General features: G+C 30.6%; 1 protein-coding gene across 1 annotated transcript; it reads right to left on the bottom strand.

Moving 5' to 3' along the window:
• Nucleotides 1–157: 157 nt before the first annotated feature.
• On the bottom strand, nucleotides 158–12,040 carry Dp (transcription factor Dp). Its single transcript, XM_088271539.1, has 11 exons — nucleotides 11,668–12,040; nucleotides 10,196–10,326; nucleotides 7,256–7,313; nucleotides 7,077–7,168; nucleotides 6,138–6,319; nucleotides 5,491–5,659; nucleotides 3,449–3,661; nucleotides 2,366–2,514; nucleotides 1,268–1,350; nucleotides 1,038–1,121; nucleotides 158–638 (listed from the first exon to the last, which is right to left on the bottom strand). Exons 1-11 carry the CDS (start codon nucleotides 11,714–11,716, stop codon nucleotides 451–453), a joined length of 1,398 nt encoding a protein of 465 aa, XP_088127665.1. The 5' UTR covers nucleotides 11,717–12,040; the 3' UTR covers nucleotides 158–450.
• Between the last annotated feature and the right edge of the window lie 904 nt (nucleotides 12,041–12,944).

Genomic DNA, 12,944 nt, shown 5'->3' with positions numbered 1-12,944 from the left:
GGATATTGACATATTTACCAAGGATATGAAAATTTTGAAGCATGCCTGGCACAGCCATATTATTACCTACCAAGGAGTCGAAAGATTAATTGTCATTACAGCAACCGAGCAATATATCTGAAATGTAAACGACATGAAAATAAATGAGAGAAAACTATTCATTTATAAACTTCACTTTATTAATGTGATCCAGTGAAATAATTCTTATAAAATAATTGGTTTAAAAATTTGTTAAGATCTAAAACTTTTGCACCAAAGTGAAAATGTTAAGTAGACTTATGTTCGCATTTGAACATCACCTTCACAAGATTCCGACTTCACACTGAGTAAGTGTCATGGCACAAGTATAGCCGTGTCGCCGATGGAGAAAGAAGGTAGTATCAGGCATTGTGGGTGCAGCGCGTAGTCACCAATATGGCAATGGGTGCAGGGTGGACTCCTCAGGGCGGCTCATTCTCCGTTGATATCCACATCGCTGGAGCTGTCCTGGTCATCGTCATCCGAGTACATCTCTCCTTCTCCCTCTAGCAGCTCCTCTTCCCCTTCACACTCCTCTCCGTCATCTGACATTTCTTCCCTCTTTATATTGTTTACATCCAGTAAATCTTCCAATTGCATGTGAGCCTTTTGTCCAAGCTCTGCAGACAAAAAATGCAATTTTATAACTTTTATTATTGAACAACCTGTCTCAAAATGTTTAAACAAAGCACCATAAACAATATCTCAAGTGCTTTTATTTGTTAGTAAATAAATTAATATATAAAAAAATCACATGATAATCCAGCAGTATTATTGAAATCTACCGAGAAATATGTAATGGACTTCGGATTTAGATTGCCATTGCAAAAAAATGTCAACTAAACTATGGTTAACTTACTATGTACATTTATACACTCCACTGCACCCTGCGGAGTTTGTGAACCCTATTTCAAGTATGTAGTACTGGGGGCTGAATATTGCATTGAATCAGTTATTTCTACCGAGTGATATGTAATATGTACCTTAAAATTATAATAGTAAAAAATTGCTATACTCACGTTCTACGTAATGTTCTAATGACTTTGGAACCATACTCTTTGCTTTCTGTAAATCAGCCTCTGAACACTCTCCTTTATCTAATCCTTAAATAGAAAAAGGGTTTTATTACTAAACTATTGTTTATAAATAATTAAACATATGTGATCTAGTCCAAATCAAATATATATCAACATGCTTTTATTTCAACCATTGTTTTTATCATAAAATTAAAATATGTAATTATAATTACCTAAATATAAACCCATGCGCTTCAAAATATCTATATCGTCATGAATTTGAAACTTTTCAGAGAAATTAAAAAGATATTCGGTCCTGAAAAGAGAACAAATAAAACATTACACAAGGTTATTGGCTAATGTTCCGCCTCTGTATTTACTTACATTTCGTATGTCGTTTATGGTGGTTAGCGATTTAGTGTCATACAAGTTCTAAGTTCAAAACAGAATAAATGAAATTATTTTACATTTTCCTTTTGGCTAGGCACCCAAAGCGCAACAATGGTCGCATCGGCTTTAACTACCTGGCAATTAACACACTAAGAACGGGAAAGGTATTTCTATCCGTTTGGTCGATTGATGTTTAAGGATTCAAGTGTATTTTTACCTTCTGCGCCGGCCTAATTTCAAAGTCAGAAAAGAAGAAATCATTTAATGTTTTTAAATGAATATTATTTACCAATCCCTTTTTTGATTTTCAATCAAGTTTTGCAGATTGAAAAAAAATATATTTATGTATTTTCATAGAAGTTTGAGAATTAAATTTCATTCATAATAATCTTAAATTATAAATATATTTTTGGATATAATTTTGTAAATATTAATTTGTAAGTAGAGTTAAAGGTAATGGAAGTATCTATAAAAAATACCACATTCCAATGTAAATGCTCTCAAGACTAGGGGGATAATATTGTTAATAATTTTTAATAAGTTTAAGTATTAAAGCACATGACAATAACCTGATTTTATATTTCATTATATGTATAAGAAAACAATATTCAGGTATCACCCAAAATTGGGTGCTTTGCCAAAAAATTAATTAAGAAAACAATATTTTACAATACATACTTTATTCAGGTTTGGAATTGATACATTAAATAATAAAAGCATATCAATCATGAAATGAATATAAATTTATTTTACTTAACTTGGTAAGATCAGCAAATTAAATTATAAGATTCATCAAAAACATTTTTAGATGTTGCTAAGATAAAAAAAAAAAACTATGAATATAATTAATAGTTATCAAAATTCCATTAACTCGCCTCAACTTTGGGCTTGTGGTTAGTAAAAACAGAAGAAATTTAGTATTAATAAGCTGAGGTACTTACTTATTATGAGAAATACTGCAATCTATGAGGGACTGTTCACTCGTATTCACAACGATGAAAGGTAATTGGATGGAAGAAGACGGTGAAGGTGTCAGTCCCCTATTTTCTGCTGCTTTATTGCGTTCTACAAGGCTCTTGAAAGATATTTGCTGGAAAATAAAGCAAGTAAAAATGATTAAAATCTTTATAATACATGCCGGCGTATTCATGGTTGTATTAGGCACCTACAAACAGACAAAAATTAAATTTTCATGATAAAATAAGGCAATTTGTTATCTATTTTCTATTGAAATATTTCTGAAATCTATGCTATCCGATCATTAGCATAGTAGTCTCATATTAGCAGTTTAACTATTGCAAATATCATTGGATGACTGTATTATGAAAAGGAGATAGTTACGATAGATAGAAAAGAATCTTGTGATAAAGGTTTCGGCATTCTTCTAACCTTCATATCAAATGGAACATATAGCATAGCATAGCATCTCATGGGCAGAGTTAGCTTGCTCATAAATTACATGAAGTAGACTAAGACAGTCCAAGTGAAAAATCACTCATAATATTTATTTCACTCTGCTGAGAATCGGACATGGACCAGCACGGTAGCCAAATACACTAACCACTATACTACAGAAGTGGGATAAAAATAATGCATAAACTTTTTTACAAGTTGCAGAAGGAACTTGCATGTGGTTTGTTCTTTGTCACATGTAATACATATATTGAAACTTCAAATTAAACTGAATACAGACATTCAGTCATGGGCAGAATAATGAATGTTACACAATGTATAAAGTGGTCACTTAAATAACCTAATGATACGTCAAAAACTTTGCAAATGCTCAGATTTATATATTCTATTCTTCACTTCTCTCTGTTGATATGTATGAATAATAATATGTGTATATGAATAATAATCCTTGAGGGGTAAATACAGTATTTTTGTACAAAAATTTGGACACAAATATATTGCTAAGAATTTAAATTATTTAGCAAGTAAAAGCTAGGAACATTTTTTCAAAACTGATTTCGTTTCTATTTTCCTAGTTTTACTTTGTGCGTATTTGGTCAAACATACAATACCTGTAAAATGAGGTCATGCAGTTGTTGCGTTTTCTGTTCAATACGATCCAATTTTATTTGCTTATCATTCTCCAAAGTAGAACATTCCTGCATTGAATTAGTAGGTAGGCCCAGCCAACGGATTTCTTTCTTCTCTTTGGAAATTATATTCATTGCCATAAGTACGTTTAAAGCGTCATAAACACGTCTTCTAATATTTTTTTGGTCATATTGCTGAAAATGGGAAAAAAATAATATTATGATCACATAAAACATTCGCATTGCGGATGAATTAATGATCTAGATAAGAGGTTCCCAACCCCGTGCCCGATTCGTATGTGCCCGCCACTATTCAACAGAGGCAGAAAACATTAATAAAAAATGTGAATATTTTTTTAAATTTGTTAGTTAATTTTTTTTTAGTGCCTAGGTTATTAAATATGTTCGTATGTTTGTGATATTGTATGTGTGAGTGGTTCCTTTGCTGACAGTACTTAAAAACAGGTGGTGCCCGGCACCCTACCGATATTTTAACTTGTGCTCTAGAGTACAAAAAGGTTGGGAGCCCCTGATCTAGATTATAGGTTCACAAACTAGGTAATATCACCCACTTGTGGTCGATAAAAGAATCTTGGTGGGCAATACTGGCTTTGGTCAAATTTGGTGGGCGATGTGAGAAGTCAAATAAGCAATAAACAATAATTAAAGAAAACACTTCGTTTTTTACCACTTGAGTTTAATTATAGACTACATGTTTCAGAAGCTAAACTTCCATCATTCAGGTCTGTATAATAACTAAAATATAAAATATAAAATTGTTCTATAAATAAGGATAGGGGGAAAGTAAGGGGAAGGGGTTAGTCAAGGAACGGAGTTTGAAAACAAAGGAAAAATTGAAAGCAATGGCGAAGAATTTTGAAACAATATATTATTTAATAAATTATTATTAGAATTCAGGTTTTTTTGTATTTCTAAATTTTCAAGATAATTCATAATTTGGCCTTTATATGGAACAAGGTGTAATAATTTTAATTTATGGGAGTGAAATGAGTGATTAGTATCTATTATATGATTTGCAAATTCCGAAAAATAATTACTAACAAGACCGCTTTGATGTTCTTTAATTCTAATCTTTAAATTTCTCGCAGTTTGGCCAATATATTTTCTATCACAATCTCCACACGAAATTTCATAAACACCACTTTTTTGTAATAAATCAATTTTAGATTTTGAGTTATCGAGGATTTTATGTAAATTATTATTTGTATAATATGCAGGTTGGATATGGGAGGGTAAGATTTTCGAAATATTTTTAGTTATTGAACCCGTATATAAAATTTTTCGCCAAGATTTATTTTTTATTGAATCATTATTAGGTGCTGAATATATGTATTTTTTGGTAAAATTATTTTTAATTTTATTTTTTAACATTTTATCTATTAGCGCGCTATTATACCCGTTGTTTTTTCCTTGACTAACCCCTTCCCCTTACTTTCCCCCTATCCTTATTTATAGAACAATTTTATATTTTATATTTTAGTTATTATACAGACCTGAATGATGGAAGTTTAGCTTCTGAAACATGTAGTCTATAATTAAACTCAAGTGGTAAAAAACGAAGTGTTTTCTTTAATTATTGTAACATGTCTTACCACAAAGTTAATGCCGAAACAATAAATAAAATAGCAATAAACAAGATTCATTAAGGAATATTGGTATTTTTCCTAAGTTAATTTTTTTTTAAATATTTCAGTTTTAATTTTTCAAGTCGGTATAATATAAAAATAAGTATGTAATATAAGTATTTTGTTTCTTGTCTAATTTTAAAAAAATAAAGTGAGTTTTTTTTAATTTAATTTCGGATTTTCAAATGTCTATATCTTAATATAGGTCTAAAACTGTAAGCTAAAAAAATGTGCGTTGACCTAGAAATATGAGAAAATTTCAAATCTATAGAGTGCTCCATCTTCAGACCTTTCACCAGACATACAGATATATGAACATTGTATTTATTGAATTTTCTATGCGAATGCTTAGTTATGTTAAAATATTAGAGAGATTACCTGATTGTCCGGAGAGCCATGAATGCCGGCCGTGAACTCCGCAACTAATTCATCTGCCACCTCATTATATGAAGTGAAACCTTTCTTTCTTACTTTCTCGCAAACTTTCATTGAAAAATGCCTCAATCCTTTGCCTACTTTGTCAGCAGCTTTTCGCCTTTTTGATGTGCTATAATTTAAAACATAATATTGTTAAAAAAATCACAACTTCTCTGGACCCAACAGTGAAAAAGGCACATCAGGTGAGGCAGCGATACACCAATTTTATTTCTTCCGACTTCCCATGCATATTGTAAAAGTGATACTAAATAGGTAGTAAATTTACAGTATTTTATCGTACAAACAAGTTATACTTTTAAGTAAAAATGACAAGTATTACGGATTGGAATTCAGGATATAAAAAGATATAAAATAAATCTAAAACTGCGTTTTGAACCACTTTAGTTTTTGGTACTTTTTGGTTCATCTTCAGGGATGGATATGTACATCCATCCCCGAAGACAAAACAGTCGGAAAAAACTACCAAAAACAAATTTTTAATTTTTAATTAATGTGCCACTAAGTATTGGCAAAAAACATTCAAGAAATTATAAAAAGGTAAAATATTTCCTTTTTATGGTCAACATAAATAATTTATGGGTTCTTACTATTCCGTGAGCGATTCAGTTTCTGAATCTTGTCGTTTCCTCGAAGTGTGCGTTAGGATGGCTGATATGTGATTTTTGCTTTCGACAGGGGACATGGGAGCACTCGGCTTGGGAGTATCTATAACCGGAACCGCGTTTAATACCTTGCCTCCACTTGAGACACTGGATTGTTGGTTTTGTACCTGAAAGTGTCCAAAATGTTATAGTTTTCATTTATTGGTCTGCACTGACAAGCGATACGAACAAATTACTATTCATTTTTAAAAAATGCGCACCATAACATTTATGTGAGTAACAAAACTATTTGATTATTATTGAAGTGGGGTTTAATTTAAATGTTTTAAAAATATTAATACAAAATTTAATTCACTTGTGCCAATTGTGCGAAAATGATTTTGACTACGCTCACTCCTTTCAAGAACGTCATAAATAAAAAATCGTCAATTTTCAGATATGCATGTTTTCAGAATGCCCAGAAAATGTACTATATCCCAGCAAAAGAGGTATATTTTTAACTTAATATTTACCCGCTACAGGGCAGAAAGTGTTGTTTTTGCATTTTGAAGAAAAGGTATTGCTTAATTATTTTTTTTAATATACTAAATATTTTTCAAATGGAGAAAAAACCTTCTGGTTTTACCTAAAATGATCTGTTGCACAGTAAAAAGTTCGATAAGTGGCTTGATATTTATTTTTAATATATTGTATTATATTTTTAAACTTTTAAAACGTTCTGAAAAATCAAGTTTTTTGATTTATGACGTTCTTGAAAGGAGTGAGTGATTTATTAATTATTAATTATAATTCAAATTATTTATAAATTTTAAATAGTTACATCTGGTTCTTGTCATTAACATTATATCTTCGTTCTAAACTGCTCTTTTTCTTGAGATAATGAAATCATAAAATATATTTAAAAAAAAAAAATTGCACACATACTTTTTTTATTGCACCTGGATTTGAAGAGTTTGGCTTGTAAACTGACATCTTTTGTAATTGACCAATGGTTTGTACAGGTACTTGAACTATTTCTGTAAAAAAAATTAAAACCAGTTGGTGAATACTCAGTAAAGTCAGTACATAAATAGAACCAGATAAATAAACTAGCATATACTTACTAGAACCCCCTTTAAAACCGGACACATTCACTGTTTTGTATAGTGCCGCATTACTACTCTGAAAGGTAAGAAAATAAATAAGATTAGTTTTAGAATTATGAACCCAGTATATATGTAGATAGTAAAGTGTCAATAAATTAAACATGACTGCTATTCACAAATACTTAGACAGTTGACAATCGGTTTCAAATATATTATAGTTAAAAGAAAAATAATTTTCTATATTCAATATGAACATAAGATTTTAAAGGATGTATCCGACACATACAGAGGCCATCTTTAGGATGTCGAAGTACCGAAATTGCGTACACTTGAAATTTCAATACGAAGCCCCGAAAAAGGCCCGTGTTAAGTGTCCGAAATATCAGGAGATAATATTATACCCTATATAAAACCTTAAAGCATATTGATAAGTATGCATTGAGGTTATGAGTTATAATAAAACGGCCAGGTCAGGAGCCGTAATAATCGTCGGGTATATATGAGGAGATGCATGAATGTGGAAGAGGCGAAGAATGTTTGGAATGACAGAGTGGTGTGGTGTTCGATTCTCTCTGTCTACCCCTTCGGGAAGCGGCGTGATGGTTAGTTGGTTAGTTATAAAAATAAAATAAATATTTTTAATTATCTGATATAGTAGGTACAGAAATTTAAAAAAAAAATACAAATTATGTTTAACAGTGATCAGTTTACTTTCATCTAGTAAACAATATCCACATTATTTCACGAAAAACTAATTTCATAAAACACTTTCAAAATATATTTATAAGGAAAACTGCATAAATTTGTCTATCCACCATTTTGTTGAGTCTGCACATGACACTAAAATTAACGAATAGTAATAGTATTTAGAGTATATACTTGTTATCTGCAATGAAAATAATGACACATAAAAATTCATATCACCACAATAGATTGGTGAATTAATGTTATCTTTTGTATTTTTAATAACATTATACACAAACTTCTAATATTTCTAATACTGTCAATCACATTATTTTGTAACAAAGGATATTATAATTTAATTATTAAATTGAATTGCATACATTGTATGCGTATATTTTACATTCCTCAAGAATGCCCTTTAAATATAATTCTTAGCCTTTTTTTATTTCTTGGAGTACCTACATTGAAGACAGATGAAAAGTTTGCAATTGTACTGGAATTTGTAAATACTTTCAAGCTGCTTGTGAAAACAAAGATACTGGCAAAGATCTTTCATTGGACAGTACTGTTGTATTGTATACAATTTAAAAATAAATTAGCATCAGGGGAGACAAATCTCAGAATAATAGTCTGTAAAATAGAAATTAGTATTTGCTATATGGATTGCAAAACAAATGAAGAAAAAATATCCTTAGATTTTTATGTTCAATAATAGTTATTATACAGACCTGAATGATGGAAGTTTAACTTCTGAAACATGTAGTCTATAATAAAACTCAAGTGGTAAAAAACAAGAGTTTTCTTTAATCATTGTTCAATAATATTCATAAAAAATATTCATCTTATTTTTTTGACATCTCATCAAAGATGAAGAAGAATATGGAAGTCTGGGCATTTACGGGGCTGACGACCGTCATAGGCTGGTTTAAGTGATCACTTTACACACGTGTAACATTCACCAATTCTACCCATTATTGACAACCACACTACTCAAATTCTTGGAAGTTCTATATATATGAACCAATTTAGAAACCTTGTTCTTGAATGACTAGAATTTCACTAGAGGCATCTATTGGTGAGATGTAAAGAAGCTTTTTATTAAGCAGAAACTCTTATATTGTATGTGAGATCCGAATCTATGACGGTCGTCAGCCCCGTAAATGCCCAGACTTCCATATTCTTCTTCATCTTTGATGAGATGTCAAAAAAATAAGATGAAAATAACTCCTGTAATTGGAGATAATCCAGATTTTGTGAACAAGTATTTGGACACACTCAAAATGTTGTAAAAATATTCATCATTAACTGAGTTTGTTATATGGAAGTTTAAATGTAGGCACATAATTACATAATGTAATTTTAAATACAATAATAATTAATAAGGATTGCAAATTGTTTTAAAAACAATACATATTGATATAAGAAAGAATGTAAAGTCAAAATAATGAATATTAAAAATACAAATGGATAGTTGAAAGAATTTTTTTTTGGTCACTATATTGTGTGATTTTCGCATTTTAGTATCAGTCCAGTCAATGGATTCTGCAAAGTGATGATAGCCCAAACACAAAAATTGAAACTTTGAACCTATTTATCTTAAAATGCGTTTTTTTTAAAACTGCAGTAATCTAAAACTACATGCGTTCTTGAAAACATAAAAATGACATTGATATTAAAAAAATATCAATATAAATATAGTAGCAAAATAAAAGTTGTGAAGTCAACACTTGTTTATACATTTGTGTCTCTGGAGAAAATTACTATACACAGGTGGATAGCAGTGCTCTGTACCTTCATATTTGATTAATGATTATTTAATGACCTGTTATTTTACAATATTGGTATGGGGCCAGACATGTTGCCACAAAAAGGCCTTTCATGTTTCTAATTTTACACCCTTTTCCTAATGATTTTTACCCTTATCCTGACCTTGAAGAATCCCAGATGGAAAACACTTGAGGTAAGAGCTGATAGGGCGCTTGTGCACTACAGGAATTTTACCGTCCGGCAGTCTGGTTAACATGATAAAACGGATCATTGGCTTGGATTGGCTTTTGCTTTTGGCCGTCTTTCTTTGGATCGGTGCGTGATCATGTTGCGCGTAAATTCGATCATGCTTAACTGTCGTAGTCGCTTTTATTTTTAAAAACCGGACTGCCGGACAGTAAAATTCCATGTAGTGCACAAACGCTCTTAGGGTGAATATCTTTCTTAAATAAGGTTATGACAATCCATCAGAATTTTAAAAATAAAGTAGTAAGGTAAGAAGGTTACCTGCGTGCCGGAGTCGGGATTGCCAGGAACTTTGAAGTAAGTTTTCAATCCTCCGGAAGGAATTTGCATCTGACTTACAGCCTGTTTAGTTGTAGGAGTGCTCTGCACCACCTTTATCATCTGTGGTTGCCCTGTCAAAATACCATTCAATCAATTTGCAATATAAACAAAACACACACATAATTATTTGACAAATACATATTCTTTAAATTATATTCATCTTCCATACATACGCATCTACTTATGTGCTAAAAGTATGTGATTTCTTTGACAAGCCCAGCAATTTAAATCTGCAAGAATCAAGTTATTGAAACAAGTTTTGTATTTTGAAATGTTCAACGGCAAAAAGGCTTTTTTAAACTGCAGATGCTATAACATTTTATTTTATAAACTCTTGATTTCAAAACAAATAAAATTTACCATAAAAACTAATGATTGTACATTTTAAAACATGTTTTATACATTATTTTTAGTATTTTATTAAACATGTAAAAACAAGGTGTAGAAAACTCTAAAAACAAAAACAAAATAGTTTATCTATAAAGAAGTCATTATGCAGATTCATCATTATTGTTTGGACGGGACTATGTCTCATTACTTTGTAATCCAATTTATTATTGGCGTGCCATAATAACCAGATATGTTAACACAATATTTCACTTATTACTTTTTTTAGGTACTTCTTTAATTTTTTTATCATTTCACGCAGCAATTTGACTATTATGAGTGAGATTCGCGGTTCAATTTCTGACTGAATTAGGTTTGAATCAGAAATTAATAGACTGACTAAACCGAGTTATTAATAGACATTTATTACATTTTTAGGTTGGAAAATTATAACTTTGTTTAGAGACTTTTGAAAACAATGTGTTGTGCTGATTTGAAAAAAGGCTTAACTGCCTTATGAAATAGATATCCTCATTGCATTTAACAGGAATATTATTAAGGTTCATGGTCATCCAACTTACCTGAATGTCACAGCACATGTTAGATCAAGGGTCAACATGTATTCGGATACTACTTAACATAAAGAAAAAATAAAATAAATTATCTTAAAATAAAGAATGAATTCTGCACTCCCGTTATGCATTTGGGTTATCAGCAATGAGATTCGGATAGGATTAAAATTTTGAGGTTTTCAATGATCAATTGACTGGGGATCAAATGAAATGCTGAGGAAATGTTAACATAAAATAAATTGATAAAGTTAATAAAGCGAGTTAAGCGCGTAATTCTCATTTAATTGGCTGAATGTTTACTGTCCGGCGGTTACACTCTGCAGCGAGAAGAAACGCCTTGACAGCGCAGCAATTTTAACATAAAATTTCAAAGGATAAAAATAAATATTAAATAAAAAGTATTACGGGGTTGTTTTTCAGGGTACTGAAAAATAAAAACCTTATTAAAATCGCGGACATAATTAAAAGAAAATTCATGCAACTGTACCGTGGCACCAATGTTTGTCTACTTACCATTAGCGTCGCGTATGAGGAAATTCACTGAGTTGCTCTTCTGAGACATTTTCGTTGTTCGATAAATAACCGCGAGTCTTAAGAACCATATATAGCTACAAAAAGTTGAGAAAATATGCCTACAAGAGAGTTATTCGTATTTTGACTTTTGTGTTTGGTCAAAATGGCGACTTCATACGAATACATTTTAGAACAAAAAAGGCATAATGCAGTTGTAAAGAAAAAATGGACATCTGTATAGTTTAGTAAAGGTATCAAGGATCTGTTGAATGCAATTATTAAAGAAGAATTCAGGTTAAAACACCAAGAGAAAACGAAAACGCTAATCGGTACACACAAATCACAACCAGAAAACGAGCTTGGCGGCGGGCACAGGATTGACCAGCTGATTGGGTGACGCTACTCACGTGGTACAGGAAGATCCCCACCACGAGTTAATTTCCGGAAAAGGCGCGAAACTACTTACTGCCATCTGTTAAAATGACGCCTTAACTTTTGGCTGTTCATAATAGTACCAGATACAGTTTTATATTGTTAGTTTAAAGTAGCTACCCAATCCTATTATCCTGATTATATTTATCTAAAGTGTTATATAAAGCAAACAGTGTTAGGTAAAAATATTTTAAAATAATAAAATTAGTGTGCTTTTAATATGTTTTTCTTAACATGTTCGTCCTAAGCATTCTGCCCATTGTTGTTAATTAATTTTTTAAACACTTAAAAGCAACTTTTTTACAATTTTAAGATTGATACAATTATTTTATATTTAAAAACTTCTTAACATCAAATAATATATGGAATACTGTACCGCCATTAAAAATTTAATTTATAAAATTTAACTTTTTCACCGATTTCATTTTTCGGAGTCGAAAGCTAAAAAAACCTAAAGCTACAGTAGAGCATAAAACTTTCTGCGCTTTTGTGGCTAGGGTTAAAATTTTTAAAGTTAGTTAGAAAATTTGGAAAAATGTGGGAAGTTAACAAAAATAAAAATAATTTTAATGGCAATTGGCATTTTTTTAGTCGTCGACTACACAGAGAAGTATTTTTTTAAAGAAAAATCTTTTGCAGTGGGTTTAATTTTCATAACAAAGGCATTCTTGTGGAAACATTTATTATTTTGATGAAAATCGAAGAATAAATTAAAATTAAAGAAACACCCTCCTTAAAAAAGGGCGCCTATGCATAATAAAATATTAAATTCAAAGTAAATACGATAATAAATTAGAACATCAAAGTATGACGTAATGTTTAAAAAAATATAATCTACAAATATT

Source organism: Brachycentrus maculatus, unplaced genomic scaffold (assembly GCF_059751285.1).
Source record: "Brachycentrus maculatus isolate JH-2025_06_01 unplaced genomic scaffold, ASM5975128v1 h1tg000445l, whole genome shotgun sequence".
In the NCBI taxonomy this organism is placed as follows: Eukaryota; Metazoa; Arthropoda; class Insecta; order Trichoptera; family Brachycentridae; genus Brachycentrus; species Brachycentrus maculatus.
This window is presented reverse-complemented; position numbering and strand designations above follow the sequence as displayed.